Source organism: Suricata suricatta, chromosome 7, assembly GCF_006229205.1.
Source record: "Suricata suricatta isolate VVHF042 chromosome 7, meerkat_22Aug2017_6uvM2_HiC, whole genome shotgun sequence".
In the NCBI taxonomy this organism is placed as follows: domain Eukaryota; kingdom Metazoa; phylum Chordata; class Mammalia; order Carnivora; family Herpestidae; genus Suricata; species Suricata suricatta.
Window position 1 is genome coordinate 36801299 of NC_043706.1, and position 16773 is coordinate 36818071.

At 39.6% G+C, this 16773-nt stretch overlaps 1 protein-coding gene across 2 annotated transcripts in view; it reads right to left on the bottom strand.

Moving 5' to 3' along the window:
- KIF6 (kinesin family member 6) overlaps positions 1-16773 on the bottom strand; it is a 382012-nt gene that overhangs the window by 252172 nt on the left and 113067 nt on the right. The window contains exon 7 of one of the 2 annotated variants that reach the window (XM_029945027.1): positions 8277-8483. In XM_029945027.1, coding sequence (XP_029800887.1) covers positions 8277-8483 — 207 coding nt within the window. Of the gene's footprint in view, positions 1-17; positions 164-8276; positions 8484-16773 lie in introns of those variants that run through there. The other variant, XM_029945028.1, reaches the window with a different exon arrangement.

Here is a 16773-nt window from a genome sequence, read left to right on the forward strand (position 1 = left end):
CTTCTCCTCTTCCCTACCTGGCTCCTACAGCTAACCCTTCTTTTCTGCATTAATTTGTTTCAGCTGGATCATTCCCATCCTGCCTGCCCACTACAGTCTGAAAACTAAGATGGCTCTTGCCAAGGTTATCAGCAACTCCCATTGTACACAAAGTGTTTACTGCCATCTCATTAGACTCTGAGTTGAGTAAGCATTTAACACAGGTACTCACTGCCTCTCTCAGGAAACCCTTTATTCAGTCATAATCAGGACACCACACCTCACCAGTTTTCATCTTTCCTCAAACACTAGTTAATGAATGCTTCCTTGTCTTCTTCCTAAATCATAAATATTGGAGCATTCCAGGGCTCAGTCCTTGATCCTCTTCTTTTCCCTTCAGCATCTCATCTAATCCTCTGGCCTTAAATACATATCTATCCTGACATCTCCCATATCATCAGCTTCCACCTGTTCTCGGAGCTACTATCTCTGTGGCGACTATAAATCTCCACTTGGATGTCTACCCTTCACCTTCTCTCCCCTCTTCCCCCAAATCTTTCCCAGGCTTTAGCCATCAGTATTAAAGGCATCACCATCCACTCAGTGGCTCGGGCCAAAGCCCTGGACACCATCCTTATTTCCCCTCACTTCTGACATCCAATACATCAGAATTTTGTACCTAAAAACATACCCATAATTGGACCACTTTCCCCCACTTCTTCTGCCACCACTCCAGGTCAAGTCTCCATCATCCTTCCCTTGGACAACTTAATAAAGCTTTTTAGTCTTTGCTCCCAGGGTCTACTCTCCACAGAGAAATCTTTATAAAATATAAATTATACCAAGTCACTCCCATGCTTACAACCTTCCAGTAGTTTCCTGAAACAGTTACTAGAATGACCCAACTCCTGTGTGATCTAGATCCTATCTACCTGTCTGTCCTCATCTTCTGTTGTGCTTTCATAGCCCACAATTGGCCTTGCTGGCACCCCACCATACCAAGATATCTCCACATCACTGCCTTTGCATTTGTTGTTCCTTTTACCTAGAATGTTCTCGCTCAGATTTTCATATAGCTTCCTGCTTTACATCATTCAAATCTTTGCTTAAATTTTGCCTCCTCACAAGGCTTTCGCTGAAAAGCTTGTCAAGAGTAACACACCTATCTCCAGGCTACTGATACATTTCCTTTGTCTTCCAGTACTTATCACGACTTGAAATTATATTCATTTATTTGCTTGTTAAAAACCTGCTTCCTCACTTGACTTTCAGCTCCATTAGGGAAGGGACCTTGGTTTCCCTCATTCACAGTTCCACCCCACTGCCTAGAGCAGTGTCCAGCTCCACGTCCATGGGACAGAAACTGAGTTGTCTCACTAAGCCCTCAGAGAACCCCCATTCTAGATTCACATTCTAGTCTCTTATGACTCAACTTTCTACAAGAAATCTAGCTCCATCAAAAGGACATCCTAGTGTGGAACTAGGAGGTGAGTCATGAGAGGTGGTGGCCACAAGGAGGAAGATTAGATTTGTAGGACAGTGTGGTGGCAAAGGCATCTGGTTCCTCTGAGGCAGCTGCAGGAACTTTCTGGAATCCAGGATTTAATGTCTTGAGGGCCAACTGGGGATAATGGTAATGTTTTGTAGAGCAGCTCAGTGGTATGGTTAGATGTGTCTTCTGTTTGCTTTGCTCCTAGCTGGGTAGTATCCAAGCCCAGCTCTCGATTTTTCTTGAGGCTCTTTATGTTTAATAAACTCTACACTGTTTAAATTAGCTACAGTGGGTTTTTTGGTTTACAACTAAGCAATCTAATACAGCATGTGCTTGACACATTTATGTGAAATGAATGAACAAATAAATGAGTCGACTAATTAGCTTCACCTAGGAAGACAGTGTGAGGGTCTATAGTATGCAAGGAGATTTGGCCGAAAGTGAGTTTCGATATAACTGGAAAGGAAGTGGGGAAAATGGCAGACCTAATTCTGAGTGGCAAGGTGTAGCAGGGGATGTTGAGCAGAACTCCAGAGCTTCAGAGACAAGAGGACAAATGAAATATCTGTAACAAGCAAGGTAGGCCCAAATATCAAACACTAGACCACACAGGGAAGGGTTGGTCAGACGGATGTGCAGAGAGGGTGGCATTATTGCTTATGAATCATAATTAAATATCTAACAGTGTTCTTAGCACTTTGAAATTCTTTCATAAAACAGTGTCACTATTTTTTTCCTGTTTCAGGAAACAATATTAATATCTCTTCTATTCAACAACTTGATGACAACTTAGGTGACATAAAAGAGAATACGCTTATTAAACTTCCTATTGATATTCAATTAAATGGAATTTTTAACTTGCTTTTGGTTGCAATGACAGAAAATGTATAAACTAGATTTAATCATAAGGGAGATGTGTTGGCCCATGTAACAGAAATAGGAATGTTTTAAGTTACACATGACCCAAAAGGTCAGTGCTACCACTGAGGACTTAGTTTTTGCCAATACCTGCTCTACCTTCTACACTGTAGAAGTCTGTCTCTCTTCATGGCTACCAGGTGGCTGCCCAATGTCCTTATTTATAACTGATGTGATAAAGTTCTCTTATCATTAAACATACATCCTGAGCTTTCCCAGGGACCAACTTGGGTCACAGGTCCATCTCTGAACCAGTCACTACAGCCAAGGCCCCACCTAGCCTACACTAGTCAAGGTCTACTCCTACAGCTTCTACTCCAGAGCTGGAATGGGCCCCTGGCTGCTACTCCTGCAATGAGTGTTATAGAGGCAATCCCAATGTCCTTTCCAGAAAGGGCTCTAAAATTGTTCAAGAAAATAATTAAAATTCAAAATTGGATTATGGATTGGAAAGCATGGTCTTTAAAAATGGGGAAGATGAAAGCAGTGCATAATAAAAGAAAGAACCCAGGACTTAGAGGCAGAAAACAGCTGCATGCTTGTGTGATTTTAGTCAAATCTCTTACCTTTATTAGTCTCTATTTCCTTATCTGTAAAAGTGGGATTAGAATGCCTGCCTATTTTGCAGAAATGATTTAAAGATGAATAGAGTCCGTTTCTGGTATAGTAAAACAAAAAGCTTGCTGAGTTTACAGGGGTGTCGAGGCTCTGTTCTTCATGATCCCTTTGGACACTTGCTACAGTCATATAAACCCAGTTCTGGGCCATTTCTCTCCAAGAAAGCTCTTCTCAGCTCTAAAGGAGTTTGGGGATACCATAACAAGCCCAGACCCCTTGGAGCAGATACAGATCTTCAGAAGGACCCAGAAATGGCCAGTATTTGGGAGAGAGACAAAGGTAGATTATTTTTTGTGGGGCTGCTTTGGGATCTCTGAATTGGGCAGGAACCAAATGATCTGCATGGCACAGGGTAAGGAGGTGGTATACAACCTGGACTCTTTTTTTTTTTAATAGTTTATTGTCAAGTTAGTTTCTATATAACACACCCAGTGATCTTCCCCATAAGTACCCTCCTCCATGTCCATTACCCCTCTTCCCCTTTCCCCCCTGCCTCTTCAGCCCTCAGTTTGTTTTCAGTATTCGTCTCTCATGATTTGCCTCCCTCCCTCTCCCTAACTCTTTTTAACCCCTTCCCCTCCCCATGGTCCTCTGTTAAGTTTCTCCTGTTAGACTTATGAATGAAAACCTATGGTATCTGTCCTTCTCTGGCTGACTTACTTCACTTAGCCTGACACCCTCGAGGTCCATCCACTTTGCTACAAATTGTCAGATTTCATTCTTTCTCATTGCCATGTAGTTTTCCATTGTATATATAAACCACATCTTCTTGATCCATTCATCAGGTGATGGACATTTAGGCTCTTTCCATGATTTGGCTATTGTTGACAGTGCTGCTATGAACATTGGGGTACATGTGCCCCTATGCATCAGCACTTCTGTATCCCTTGGGTTAACCCCTAGCAGTGCTATTGCTGGGTCATAGGGGAGTTCTATTGTTAGTTTTTTGAGGAACCTCCACACTGTTTTCCAGAGCAGCTGCACCAGTTTACATTCCCACCAACAGTGTAGGAGGGTGCCCGTTTCTCCACATCCTCGCCAACATCTATAGTCTCTTGATTTGTTCATTTTAGCCACTCTGACCGTGGACTCTTTTTGTTTGTTTGTTTGTTTTTTTCAGTGTCTACTCTCACTTGGGATTTCATGTATAAACACAAAAACATGTTCATTAAGGCATTCTTTAAGCAACAAAGAGTGGAAACTCACATTATACTTAACAATATTTCCAACTACCTTGAAACTATGCCTAAAATCAATAACTCAGATAGCTATTTTAATGAATTAAAGAGATTTTTCTTTAAAGAGCTCAGAAGCACATGGATAATTAGCCTCTGAAAACTGACAATTATTTGGAGTGGTTACAACTGGCACTGGCACCATTAGTTTTTCTCCTGAACACACACATTCAGTGGAAGCCAAATGGAAACCAAAATTCTGGATGCGTCCTACTTATGGTGGATAGCTGGCTGAAGGAGATTCTCATTCCTGTAGAGACAGAGAGCAAACACTCTGTTCCCAGTGGTTTCTCACTTGATGTCTGGGCTGACAGAGATGGAGGGTCACACCAGGAGCATTCGGTGAGGCTTATGGTTGGAACAACTCCGCATGTCCTCTTCCTTTTCTTCCACGGACTTAATTTCTAGGGCCAAGAGTACCCTGTTATTGTGGCTTCAGATGTTTTCAAGGAGACTTTTTGGAAAGAGTATTGTATGCAAGGAAAATTCCAAAACCAATAATGCTCTGACAAACAAATTTATTTACTTATGAGCACAATAAGGTGCATTCAACTCAGAAAGACTGTGACCCACAAGCAGGTGTAACGTCCATAATTGTGGCCAGAAGGTCAGTGATGGTTCTCCATGGAATTTCTATAATTAGTGTGGGCTAATAAATGTAAGAGAGGTCACCAAATTGTCTATTTTCTAGGACATCTCTCTCTCTATGTATATATATTAAAACTGAGATGGAGAGGATGTAATTAATTACAAAAATTTACCTGAATTTCTAATACAACATATATCTGACTATATGTAAGGATTTTTTATTTTTGAAAGAATGAGAGAGAGAGCATGTGCATGTGAGCAAGGAAAAGGCACAGGGAGAGAGAGACAGAGACAGAGAGAAAGAGAGAATCTCAAGCAGATTCTGCTGTGAAACCAGCACAGAGCCCAACTATAGGGCTCGATCCCACAACCCTGGGATCATGACCTAAGCCAAAATCAACAGTCAGATCCTCAAATGACTGAGCCATCCAGGCGCCCTGTAAGGATCTGTTTATTTGCTTTGCTCCTTCACTGGATAACACAACAGCATGGACTGTCTTCTTACCCATGCATTTTATCCCCACTGCCTGACTTAACTTGCAGCACCTCATGGACACTTAGTCATAATTTGTGAATGAATGAATGAATGAATGAATGAAGTGAAACTAAATAGTGTTGCACTTCCAGTCTCGTTAGCTCCAGAATAAAGTCCAACATAAAGAAAATCTGTGTACAAAAGTCCTGTTATTTCATTAATAGTATCTGCCTATTCTTCTTATTCCCATTCCCCTGTATTCCTTAGTTCTCTCTCACTTATCTTTTTCTGCGTGAAATTCCAACATTTCCCTGTTTCCCACCTACTTCCTCTCTAGCCGCAACTCTTAGATTTATTCAACCTCACACATCTATGTCCACATACTCTAGTTTCCTACTTTTGTATCCCTCTTCATTCTCGAGCTAACCTTCCCCTTTTTCTCTCTCCCTTATCTTACGCTATAACCTCCATGAAGACACCTGTAGCTCAGTGTAAGTAGTTAACAGCTGGAGTGGCGCAGTGAGTGAATATGACAGATCATTTACGTTCTGAAAGCCAAAGGTCAATAGCATGTGAATGTCATGGTGGCCCTGGGTCAATCAAGGCCTGGACTGGAGCTAAGGGCTGATGGACTCCTGGTTCCCACTCCCTGACACACTCTAACCCCAGCCCTGCCTGGTTCCCTCCTACTCCTTCTTTGAATCTCCGCTTAATATCAGCCCTGAGAGAACTTTCATTTCCCTCTGCCCTTCTCAGGCGAAGTCCGATCTCCCATTACAAGCTCTCCTCACCCCTTGGCCTTTCTCTGCACAACTCACCTGGACTAAAGTCAAGTATTTAATGACTATTTATTCCATGCACATCTCCCTGCACTGGCCCCAGAGACTTCTGGGGCAAGGACCGTTTCTACTTTGCTTGGCACTATGCTCCAGTACCTGGAGCAGACCTTAGCGTGCTGCTGCTCATTGTAAATGTTTGTTAAGTAAGTAAATTCATTATACAGAAAATCAAATGCACAGAGCCACCAAGACTACTCACATGAGGTTCATGTTGTAAGAATTTTGAAGAGAAGAGATGTAGGGAGAGAAATAGTTTTAATGAGAAGTAGCAGCTTACAAAGGTTGTGCTAGAATGAAGAGAGAGGATTAGGGGCAGAATGTTTTCCTTGAGTGATAACAATTGGTGGAAATTCTGACTCAACCAATGAACATAATTGTGTATGAACAGATAGGCATAATGGGAATTAAAGCAGACAGTGCTACTAACTGAAGCAACTAGGTATATTTCTTTGAAATAAAGCACTTTGAATACAGTCTATTATTATTACAAAATATCAACATTTTGTAAATGTCCTATTAAGTAAACGCTCTCTTAAGTAAAACTAGTGTGTAATATTTGAGTAAGGAAGAGTTACGGAAGGCTGAATGTTGTCAGAAACACTAAAACGATCTGAACACCATGCAGGCCATTAATCTCTGGGTGCTACCTTACTGGGGTTTATTTGGTTAGAGCCTAACTGCATGTACCTTGTTCAGATATAGCTCCCTGAGGTTTCTCTCAATCTGCTTTTTCAGCCAACTTGACCATTAGAAAGCATTTACCATCAGGACAATATCAGTCTCAAAAGGGTTCATTAGGCAGTAAAAAAAGGGGGGGAGCATTTCTGTTTGTTTTTTTCAAATCCTTTAGCCTCCAACACTCATTAGCAAGTCCTTCTGCCTTGCCAATACAGTCTGCACTGCTCTACTCCAGTTTTTAATCATGTTTCTCTTTTTTCTTTTTTCTTAGAATTTGTAAGTAGTTGCCATCTTTAACATTCAACTCACAGCACTTCACTCAGAGCTGAAAGAAACTTGAGGAATCAACCAATTCAATATGCTCATTTTAAGGGGTGAGGATTTTTTCTGGAAAACTTATTGGCTAAATTCAGATGAGCTCTCTTATTACTTGGAGTCAAAATCAGAAATAAAGAGAGCACACACTGAGGTAGACAGTAATGAACTTGGGATAGGGGTTGGGGGAGACGCTAAAGCAAAGAGAACCATCACAAAACCACAATCACCAACACAAGTCACCAGAAGCTGAAAAGATATCGGTCATCTCTAAATTATGTTCCTCCAGCTAAGCCACTATCCTGAAAAGACAGGCCACGGGGGGCCATTTATAACCTATTTTCACACTCATCACAAACTTTACAATAAAAACAATAAGGTATAGTGAGCCAGGCAATTCAAGATTCAACTCCTTGCCTTTCCGCTAACTGGTAACCTTGGGAAGCCCTCAGGAAGATCTGAGTTTAAAAATCTGTAAGATGGAAATAACGAATACTTTACAATGTAGGGCTGTTGTAAGGTTTAAATGAAATGGTATATACAAAATGCTAGTAGCTACTCCAATGTTTATAGCAGCATTATTCACAATAGCCAAAAGGTAGCAACGACCAAAGCGTCTGTCAATGGATGAGTAGATAAATAAGACATGGCATGTACATATAATGAAACATTTCTCAGCTTTGAAAAGGAACAGAATTCAAATTCATGCTACAATATCTGATGGGCTTTGAAGACATTATGCTGAGAAAAATAAACCAGACAGAAAAGGACAATATTATGCATTCCACTTATATGAGTGTCTAGAATAGGCAAGTTCATAGAGACAGGAAGTAAAATAGAGGTTACCAGGTACTGGAAGCATAAGGAAATAGAGAATTACTACCTGAAATGTACAGACTTTCTGTTCGGGGTCATGAAAACAAGCTCTGGAAATGGATGGCGGTGGTGGATGCACAACACTGTGAATGTTCTTAATGACACAGAATTGTACACTTAAAACGATTAAAATTATGACGTTTATGGTATGTATGTTATACCACATAAGAGAGGAACAACAAAAAACAAAAATGCTAGCAGAGCTCCTAGCAAAGTGTGTCAGAAAATGGTAGATATAGTTAATCCCATTGTGCCCGTTGTACCTGCTCTAAGTAATGAAGGGACAAGTTGATATACTTGGCCTCTGTCAGAAGTAGGCCTCCCACTCCAGTCTTCGCAACTCGCTCCGAACCAGCCAGATCAACCAAGTGAAGTTTGGCATGGCGGACAGTCACAGATCCTGGCTTCTTGCTTGATAAGTGAATAGTAAAAATGCAGTGGGAACGAGTTGAAGCTTGGTTCATTGGAGTCTACAAAAAAGAAATTGCGAAACAAAATTAATGTGAACAAAGAATTTTTGCAGAATTAAAAAATTTTTTTTAAATATCATTTATTGTCAAATTGGCTAACATACAGCTCTTGGTTTTTGGGGTAGATTCCCGTGGTTCATCGCCCACCTACAATACCCAGTGCTCATCCCAGCAAGTGCCCTCCTCAATGCCATCACTCATTTGCCCCTCTCTCCCACCTGCCCATCCACCCTCAGTTTGTTCTCTTATGGTTTGTCTCCCTCCCTCTCTGTTTGTAACTATTTTTTCCCCTTCCCTTCATGGTCTTTCCATGAAAAAATTTCCATTTCCAAAGTAGCCAGTGCTGTCCAATGCAACAAAAACAGTTGTATCTGAGACCCCTTAAAGTCAGTTATTTTTAATGTACTGTCTCTGAAATGACTGACAACAGATGTGGACAGGTTGATTCAGAAAGTGAGGAAAGAGTTTGAATAAGGTAAAGCTTGGGTCTACTCACTACTATGATAACTTAATTTCATTATATGACCACAGTTCCCACCTTAACCTTGGCTAGCCATATTGCATGTGAATGTCATGGGAAAAAGGTGAGAATGGGTGCACTGGGAGAATTCATTACGTACTTGTAATAAATAACCCACAGACAAGGATGCCCAGTATCACTGCTCCTACCCAACAGTGAACAGGGGGTCCCAACCAATGCAATAAACAAGAAAGAGAAATACAAGTCACCATGACAGGAAAAGAAGAGATGAAAACATCATTATGTATAGAAAATATGGTGGTCTACAAAGAAAATGCAGGAGCATCTATATACTGTTAAAAACTAAGTTAAAAACTAAGAAGTTTAGTAAGGTTGCTGGATGCAAGATCAACACGCCAAATTAGGGAAGTTCTAATAACCTGCGATTATTAATCAGGAAGTATAATATTACTTATAAGGCAACAAAGACAATGAAATAATGGGGGATTAGTATTATAAAATATGTGATTTGTAGAGGAGATTATAAAATAATTTTAAAAGATACAAAAAGTAAACCTAAGTAAAAGGCGTCCTAGATATTAATAAACCATGTCATAGATGGGAAAACTAAAACTTAATCTATATATTAATTTCTCTATATTAACCTCTTATGGCCAATGCAATTGAAATAAAAATACCACATGTTGTGTTTGTGGAACGGGACAAACAAATTGATTCTAAAAAGTAGATGGAACAAACAAAATAATAAAAACAATTCTGTGAAAGAAGAACAAGAGAGGGGGCATGTCCTGCCATACATCCAAGTATACCATACTGCCATGGCAATGAAGACAGTGTGGTAGTGCTGCAGGAACAGATAATGAGATCAGTGAAACAGGCTGGGCTTATCTGGAAACTTGTGACATCACACCAGAATGGAGAAAGGACAGACTAACAAATGGTGCTGGAATAACGGGGTATCTATCTTGAAAGAAGATAAATTTAGGTTGCTTCTCACACTTGATACACAAATTCCAGAATGTATTAAAGACTTATGAGTAAAGTAACACAATTTTATCACTCATATAAGAAAATTTGGAAGCATGTCAGGACCAACCCAAAGTAGTCACGGATCTTTTATGATAAGATATTAAACACAAAAATGAATTGATTGAAAGTATTTGACCAAATTATCCCAAATTAGAGAACTTCTGTGTGGGGATAAAATCTACCACAGAGTTAGAAGGCTGGGAGTTGATGTTTGTAATCCATATAGTTAACAAAAGATTAATATTTGAAAGAACCTCCACACATCAATAAGAGACATCTTAGGAAAAAAAATTAGCAAAGGATATGAACAGGCAACCCATAGAGAGGAAACCTGAAAATGGTCAGTAAGTATTTGGAAAAAAAAAAAAAAAGAGCTCAAACTCACAAATATTCAGGACAAACAATTAGAGCCATAACAATAAAGTACTTCACTCACCTCCATCAGACTGGAAACTTTTAAAAAATGAAGTCTAACAAAACAAGGTTTGTAAAGATACAAGGAAAACAGGAACGTTTTGGCAGTATATGGTAGGGCTGCAGGTGCGTATCACCCACAACCCAGCAACGACGCTGAGGTGTGTTCCTAGAGAGAAGTCTGGAACAAGTCCCACTGGGGGAGAGTGGAAGGGGGCGGTGGCATGCACACGTATGGGCATCCACTGCTTGGGGACAGCAAGAAATTGGTACAAAATGTACCATCTAAGTTAAAATCTGTGGTAGTAAAGATGAATGAACTGGGATAATTCAAACTATAGAGAAGTCAAAATGAAGCACCCTTTGGATAGATTGACAGATGGGTTTCTGAAATGCTGATGAGAAGTAGCATGTTAAAGAATAATGTAAACTTCGATGGTCAAAATGATATCTATTACAGAACTCGGGTGCTCAAAAGGGAGTATCACCTAAAAATTTCATTCATGGCTCTAGTACTTAGGACTTTAAAAGTATAAAAATATGGACTGGGAGAACAAATGAATTCCATTAATTAATTTTTTAAATTAATAATTAACAAATCAATAATTATGTATTTATTATAATTTTATAATTTATTATGACTAATAATTAACAAATTAATGCTAATGATTGCCTCTGTGAGGGATACAAAGCAAAAGGTCCAAAATAGGACTGCAGTTGTATCTGTAATATTCTATTTAATTAAAATTATCAGAAGCTAGCACCTGGGTGACTTAGTCGGTCGAGCATCTAACTTTGGCTCAGGTCATGATCTTGTGGTCTGAGTTTGAGCCCCATGTCAGGCTCTGTGCTGACATCTCAGAGCCTGGAACCTGCTTCAGATTCTGTGTTTCCCTCTCTCTCTGCCCCTCCCGCACTTGCACTCTGTCTCTCTCTCTTTCAATCTTCCAAAAATAAACAAAATTTTTTAAAAAAATTTTCAGGAGCAAATTCTGATATCTAAAAATAAAATTTAACTAACAGTATTCCAAATGACTGTTCATGTGAGTAAGTATGTGCAACTCTCCATCTCTGCAAAATGGGATTTAATGAAAAATTTCCATATGGATGCACACATATTCAGATAGAGTAACACACTCGGATGCTATTTTAACCTGAAATTCTTCCCATAAATCTGAGTTCTTGCTATACACCATTGTTGATTTACACTAACTACCAAAATACACAGATGTCAAAACCCTGGCGTTGGGCTGGTGATGATGATGAAATAGGCTGTGGTAGTAGAGATGAACAGCTAGTGAGTGAAACAGGCTGAAAATGTGACCCATCACTGGCTGCCACAAAACCATACCAGGTCTGGCCAGTGTGGCATTTTGCATGCTGAGGTGGATCAGCAAATAACGGGCCTGTAAAACCGCAAACTCAAATTTAGAACCTAAGTTGAGGTGTCTCGAAAGTGACTGGAAGTTATTTGCAGAACTTAAACATGGGTGTCCCGTCACTCTTATATTCACACCACGATAAATCCTACAGCACTGGAACAAAAGTCAAACTGACAATCTATAGAAATGAAAAACACAGAGACTCGCCCTGACAGCGGACTTCAGCTTCCAAATGGATGCGCTGAAGTCGCAATAAAATGTGGCCCATTAGCAAATAATGGCAGAGTGCACTGATTTCAAAGGAATGTGAGATTTACATCAAATGAAATTGTATTTCTGGAGTCTGTAATTAAAATGCAGTAATATGCTGTAGGAGTCCATGCCTACAATTTTGTAACTTCTCATAAATATTTCCCGCATGAAGTAGTAGTTGGTGTCCTCTTAGCTAAAATTTTCTTAGACCTCAGAAAACATTCTTTATGTGTAGCTGTTTAAGTGTGATCCAATGTGCTGGTGTCTGCTCTGTGTTTATTTAAGGGTCCCTATATGTCTCACAGGCATGCCCCGACATTTTTCCTTTTAAAGGTAAAATTGTATTAAAACATTTCTGAAATTGCCTAAGAACAGATGGCACCATTTAGGCAGATTCATTCAAATTTAAGCGCACATTTTAAACAAATGTGCTCTTGGCACTAGAGACTGTGTCTTTGGAAAAATGTTAGTGATGATTAATCATCTGCATGCAGAGAGTTTTCACATTTCATATCAGTCTATGGATACAGCCCCCCATTAGGCAGCACAAAGACTAGGGGGAAAATAAGACATTTCTTGCCCTCAAGAAATTTATAATCTAGTTCAAGAGCTGAAGACAAAACAAGTGAAATGAGAGGGAATGATGAGAAAAAGGCAAATGTGCAATAAAGAAAGTGGTCTGTTCTCAGAACTGAGCATCCTGACCCTCTAGGTAGTACCTAAGAACGCTAACTATCCACTCATCCTGGAAGCTCTCTACCCACCCTGCCCCTCCTTGGTTTCTAGAATCAACATGCTTCTGGCACTTTCTCTCTAACTGCTCTGTCTCCTTTTCCCTTATTGGACGCTTCTTCTCTCCAGTCCCATAAACAGGCAGATCCCAAGCTGTGGTCATCATATTTCTTCCCGTTAGAAAGCTCTTTGTCTATGGCTCTGGTTATCACTGGGTAGGTACTGTAGTGGAGGTTAAAAGTAACACCAATGACCTTAGAAGGTGGCATTGGAACACCTGGTTTCAAGTCCTGTGTTTCAACACTTACTAGTGTTGAAATCTTAAGCAAATTGAGATAATTTTGGTTCTCGTGTCATTGCAATGCCAAAAATAAGGCTTGCTTTGCTGCAAAGAGCTATGCTGAGTGTGGAAGTGGCCCATGAACTATAAAAGGTCATATAAATGTCCATTCCTGTTGATATTCACTCTATTCAGATGCCTCCTATATCCTTACTTCCAACCACAGTTTCTCCGTACACTAGAGTAGAAGGTCTGCAAGCTTCACTGATAATTGCCACTAAAATGCCTTGCCAGCATCTTGAACCTAATGCTCCCCAAACAAGCTCATCACTTGCCCTCATTCTGTGTCCCGCACATGGATGTCCTGTCCATTCATCTTGAATTTAACTTCCACTTCTCTCCATCTCCAAATGCCTTGGTCTCTCCTCTGCGTCATGACATTCTCTCCTTATCAGTCTCCCCAAATTTACTCTTGTCTCCTCCAATTGTTCTCCACCATGCAGAGTAATATTTTTAAAAGACATATTTGATTATGTCAGTCAGATTCCTGAATTAAACTATCACACTCACTAAGACTAAATATCTCTAGTTCCTTCAAGTGTGTCTTATGCAGCTGTTTCTCAAAATCTTTTTTTTTAATATGGCAGGCACTCTGACACTCTGAATTGCATATATTCTTCCTAATGTAGGCTAACCACAGCAGAGGACACTAGAATCCAGGCAATCTAAATCTAGTGTTGCCAGGAACCAGCACATGAAGTGTTCCCATGCTTGCTCCACCCTTTTACCCATGCTATGAAATTTGTTTGGGAAACACACACACACACACACACACACACACACACACATTTATTTGGTCACTGACTTGTATTTGATTAGTTTTTACCCCAAATTACAATCACTTGAGATAATTATGGAGCTCATTTTTTGTGTGTGTGCTATCTACCAATGAAAGTATCCTCATCCAGTGGCGCCTGGGTGGCTCAGTTGGTTAAACATCTGGCTTTGGCTTAGGTCATGATCTTATGGTTCGTGGGTTTGAGCCCTGCATCAGGCTTTGTGCTGACAGCTACCTCAGAGCCTGGAGCTTGCTTCAAATTCTGTGTCTCCCTCTCTCTCTCTGACCCTCCCCTCCTCACACAGTCTCGTCTGTCATAAATAAATAAAAAACTTTAAAAAATTAAAAAAAAAGAAAGTATCCTCATCTGAATAATCTGTAAAACATGTTAATAGGGCAGAACAAGAACATTCCATGAACACTCTTACTCTCTACCCTGTTAGGTAACAGTTATGGATATTTTCCAATTGGCTTCAATCCAAGTACTTTCATATACCTTCAATTTCTCTGTATATCCCCAAGGATATTTTTGAGAGACTTCATTAAATAAATTGGATTTATTTGACCTATGAGTTTTCATAACCTTATCAAAAAAGTGAATAGAATTAGTTTAAGATGAATCAATGTTGACTCTTTCATAATTGCTTACTGATAGTTATTTAAGAATCCTTTATCAGATTCTTGTCTTAGGACTTGGTATCAAAAATATTAACTTGCCACTTTCCAAACATATTTTCTTTCTTGGAAAAGTTGAAAATAGATGACTTTCTTTTATGGGGTAAAAGTCTAAAAACTCAAGCTCACTGGTCATTTATAAGATTCCTCATAATAAGTCCTTCGGGAAGGTTACATCCTCTAGCGAAGGCTCTCCACTTCCTTCCCCCTCCCACCCAGATTCTGGGCTCCTTGAGGCCATCTTATTCATCACGGTAACCCTAACATAACACAGCATGACAGTGTTCACAAATACTTGTGTAATTGCTGACCTTATTCATTTCTAGCTTTCTGGAATCTCTATGGCATGCTCTATAATTTCTAAACATCTCCATCTCATTCCAAGACCATATCTGCAAACTCTTTTTTTCCACCCAAACTCTTTAAGTCCATGGAATATAATTCACGTAAGTCTAAAAATTAGAACTATTTGAAAGAGTAAGATCAACTCAAGTCTTTCTACCTATCATGGGCTTCGATTATTCTTTGTGTCTGATTCCAGAGATTCCCCACTACTCTCTACATCCTCAACTGCCTTTTCTCTTACCTAGAATGTCCTCTTGCTGATCAAGTATTGCCTAGTATTTCTTACTGGAAAAGTATGCCCTTTTCCTCCTCCCCAAAGCCTACTCAAAATTAAATTACCTTCATGAAGTCTCTTGGACAATTCACAGATGGCATTAGCCATTGTGTTCGAAAAGGACAGTTAACATTTGTGCGTATAGAAGATGATTAATATTCAAACTCTGGAAAAATCCAAAGGATGGATTTTTCCAAATGGATTTTTAAATGTTTACCATTTTAAAAATTATGATATCATATGAATAAATCTGCTACAGGGGGCAGGAAGGGGTGATGGTGTGACCTATCAGGCCTCAAATGAGTGTCTGGTGGCCAGCCCACTTTGCATAATGTAATTATGCTCAAAAATGACCCTGTCAGACAATGGTGACTTCAAACTTTATATACAAAAGGGGCTTGGAAGAGCAACATGGCTGTGGATGGTACTTTCAAAGGCTTTGGCAGAGCACTTTACATAATATAGCATCAAATCAAGAAAATACCACATGGCCACACTGAAGACTGAAATTCCCTCTTACAGCCCTCCAAGCCGTTTACTGGCACTGGCTGGGCTACCACTCTCAGAAACCATTTCATAAGCTTAACAATCTCATATTTCACTGCATAAGAATCCTTTTCTACAAAGCAGGAGACATTCGGAGGCTGAAAGAAAATTTTGCAAGCAATAGTACAGCGGCAGGAACCAGTGAGCATCTTCAAAAGGCTGTTCAGTCATCTTCCCTTATGGATTCTGCAGGTTGACAACAACCAATCCTGATGCTCGATGCTTTCAGCTACATATATTCTTCTGCTCTTGTTGTCATACATATTCTTACTGGAAGATCAACAAGGATTCCCTGTGAATTGAAATTTTCACCTTTTTTTCATTATTTCACAATAGGGTGTGTGTGGGAGGGGTGGGTGTATGTGTGCGTGTGCGTGTGTGTGTGTCCATTTTCAAAATGGAACATTTTGATTTTAGGGGCCAAAATTGAAAAGTAAAAAATGGTTTTTGTGTTTATATAATATACCATTATGTTTTGGGTAAATTTTTTTCTTTTAGTTGATCTCATGTTTTCAATAAATTTAAAAGGGATTATATATAATATAGCCTACAATGATTTGAATAGTCTCTTTAAATTACATATAACATTTTCTAGGATCCTTTGCATGCTTCTTTATCTCTTGCTGTATCTTATATTCCATTTCTATGTACCACGTTCTTTTTTTCAGTCACCCTCCTATTTTGAGGTGAAATATCTCAGCAAGAATTTCCACTACACTAGAAACAGGGGAGGTGCAGAAAATCTCTCAGACTGAACCGAGTGTAAAATGTATACTCTTGAGATTCTTTAAAGTAAACCAACTAAGAACAAAAAAAGCATCACAGGATCCGGATTGCCACCCCACTCTCCTTGTTTGATAATACTTTCTCACCAGATAGACTGACTGACTGATCGGCTCCTCCATTCATTTATTCTATCTGAACCGAAGACGGAAGACAATAACCTCTATGTATTTTCTGGCTACCCCAGCCTTCGGGTTAAAGGAGTCCCTAATCCTCCCACCACTGGTTAAATGACCCTGTATCTAATTCCTCCCATAGC